Source organism: Trichechus manatus, unplaced genomic scaffold, assembly GCF_000243295.1.
Source record: "Trichechus manatus latirostris isolate Lorelei unplaced genomic scaffold, TriManLat1.0 scaffold00211, whole genome shotgun sequence".
Lineage (NCBI taxonomy): Eukaryota > Metazoa > Chordata > Mammalia > Sirenia > Trichechidae > Trichechus > Trichechus manatus.
The window spans coordinates 3,353,642-3,356,266 of NW_004444147.1; the positions used below are offsets into that span (position 1 = coordinate 3,353,642).

Below are 2,625 nucleotides of genomic sequence, written 5' to 3' on the forward strand. Positions count from 1 at the left end.
GGGTCCAAATATCATTATTCAATAAAAAGGAAAGAAAACTATACTGTGCTTAACTGCCTCTGATAGACATTTACCGCTTTGCCTGCCTAGAATGGTCCTTTCCTTCGCACCTTTACCTGGGAAATACCCCTTCTAACCACTTGGTCGAATGGACGTTGCCATCTCCTTAAAGCTCCCATCCCACTTGTTCGGGAGTGGGCATTTTCCCCAAGCTGGCTAATCACGGTCCTCTCCCGAGATGTTTTAAACTGGAACTTCCTCCTTGGCTGAGTAGCTGAGAAGTTATGATCCAGGAAGCTACTCGTGACAACAATGATCTAGCCGCAGGGAGAAATGATGCCCATGTGTGAAGAGCAACCTGCTAGCATAGAAGTCTGTGGTTCTAGTCATGCTAGAGGCCCACATGGTTTCTGCATTTTCCATTGTTTAGTTAGTGAGCCAATCAACTCCCTACTTAGGCTGGTTTAAACTGGCTTACGTAGATTGCAACCAGGGGAGTCCCAGTGACTTTGTAGTCCAACGTAACTAATAAAGTGGAAAGTGCAATACATCCTACCTGGGGAGCTTTAGTGAGGAGAAGAGCAACTTCTGGATTATTGTGGTAGCGGGCTGCCTCCAGCGGAGTCTGGCCTGCCTAAGGGAAGGCACACAGAGGACAAGTGAGTAAGGGGGCACCAACTCTGCACACACATAGCTGGGGGCCAGCCCTCACCCGGAGCTGGCAACCCAGCCTCTCCTGCCCTCAGCAAAATACAACCACAGATATGATGTGGCCCTCGTCTCAGGCCTCAAACCATCCAATGGGGAAGCCCAAGAAGCCTGAGGAAGTAAGTGTTAATTAACAACGCAGAGCACCAGAGGGTAAGTGCTGACTCAGTGAGCAGTAAATGCTCTGAAAGGCAGAGGTCTGGGATGGGCAAGGAATGCTTCCTAAGAAAGAGACGAGGAAGGTAAAAATTAGATGGAACTAAAGTGGAACATTTCAGTCAAGGGAACAACACAAAGGATCATGAAATCAGTTGATCAATTTACCCTGAAGGGCAATGGGGAAGATGACTGAAAGGGCAGGTGGGGAGGGGCTGGCCACAGAGTCTTATGAACTGGACTGTGAAAAGCAATTAGGAAGCCATTGTCAAAATCTAGGTTCTAGGGAGATTAAACCAAAAACTAAAGGTTGATAACCAAAACCAAACCAAATCTGTTACCATCGAGTCGATTACGATTCATAGCGACCCTATAGGACAGAGTAGAACTACCTCATAGGGTTTCCAAGGAGCAGCTGGTAGATTCAAACTGCCGACCTTTTGGTTAGGAGCCATAGCTCTTAACCACTGCTCCACCAGGGCTCCAAGGGTTGACAACAGTGAGATTCAAAGGAAGTGTGCAAGGCATCATGGATGAGGTGACTGTGCCACCCCAAACTCCATGACATCCCTGCTGACTGGTTCTAGAACGGATGGGCGTGGTGAGACGGTGTGAGCCTTTCACCAGCTTCAGCACCCGCTGGCTCTCCAGACACTGCACACGACTGTTCCACCCCCACCCCCTGTGAGCCTGCACTATTTCAGGAGGGCAGAGATCACGGGTGAGTCTCGAGGACAAATGGGTGCCTGAACTGGACAAGTTATGGCCTGCTGTAGGATGAAAGAGAGAGGGAGGGAGGGACGAAGAAGGGGAGGAGAAGGGAGAAGGATCCCATCTGAGAAGGATGACTCTGATGGCCATTTTTCTGAGGAGTACATGTGTTTAAAGGCTTGGGACTCACTTTTAGTAATATCCACTTGTCAGTTTACTTAGACATCCTGAGCTTCCTTGCCATGTCAGGTTGTGCTCACTGCAGCTATGAGTCTAGACATGGGCCCCAGGGCTTGTCAACTCATGGGGCTCAAGTCCCCCCCAAGGGTCCCAGGAGCTATGGCTTCAGCAGAGTTCCTTGGCTTCCAGGGCTCAGCTCGGCTAGGCTGCCTGCCCTTGGAATCTGCAGGAGTTCAGGTCATAACACACCCCACTCTGACAGGGATGGAAACAGCTTTAGAAATCACTGTTCCCACTCAACTTACATTATTAACAATGGTCCCATCTGCTCCAGCTTCCAATAAGATTTTAACTACCTTCTTGTGATTTAGGGCAGCAGCAATATGAAGCGCTGTATCTCCAGCCTGAAATTAATCAGAAGAAAAGCTGCTGAACTCCTCAGTCGGTGCCCCACAGCCGCCGGCTTTTCCTCCCATGGCCTAGTGGTGGGTCTTCAAAGTTAAACTAAGGTTGGCCTGAGATTGATATGGGGCACTTTGTTAATGTTTTATGTCGCTCTTCTTTTTTTTTTTAAAAAAAAAAAAGGGATTCTTTTAAAAAAGATCTTGGAAGCTAAATGATCTATGCACTAATATCACATTCCTTTCTGACTGGGGACAACAGGAATCACAAAATCACAAAACAGGACAAACTGCAGGAGGCAAAGTACTGCTGGGCTGAGGCTGTTGAGAACAGTGGGGGCTACAGCCTTATGCTGAGGCAGCAGGATGGGCAGGTAGTCTGGGGCTCTAGACCATGTGCCTCTGTGGCCCAGGCAGGAGAGATGACAGAGAACCCCTGGGGTTAGGAGTGCTGTGACTGAGCAGGAGA

The 2,625-nt window shown here is 48.9% G+C and overlaps 1 protein-coding gene across 5 annotated transcripts in view; it reads right to left on the bottom strand.

The window, feature by feature from the left end:
• ANKRD6 (ankyrin repeat domain 6) overlaps positions 1–2,625 on the bottom strand; it is a 170,608-nt gene that overhangs the window by 15,865 nt on the left and 152,118 nt on the right. For 4 of the 5 annotated variants that reach the window (XM_004388420.3, XM_004388419.2, XM_004388421.1 and 1 more), the window contains 2 exons: positions 2,061–2,159; positions 557–634 (listed from right to left, as the gene is read on the bottom strand). In XM_004388420.3, the coding sequence (XP_004388477.1) occupies positions 557–634; positions 2,061–2,159 (177 nt within the window). The remainder of the gene's footprint in view (positions 1–556; positions 635–2,060; positions 2,160–2,625) is intronic. The other variant, XM_004388423.2, reaches the window with a different exon arrangement.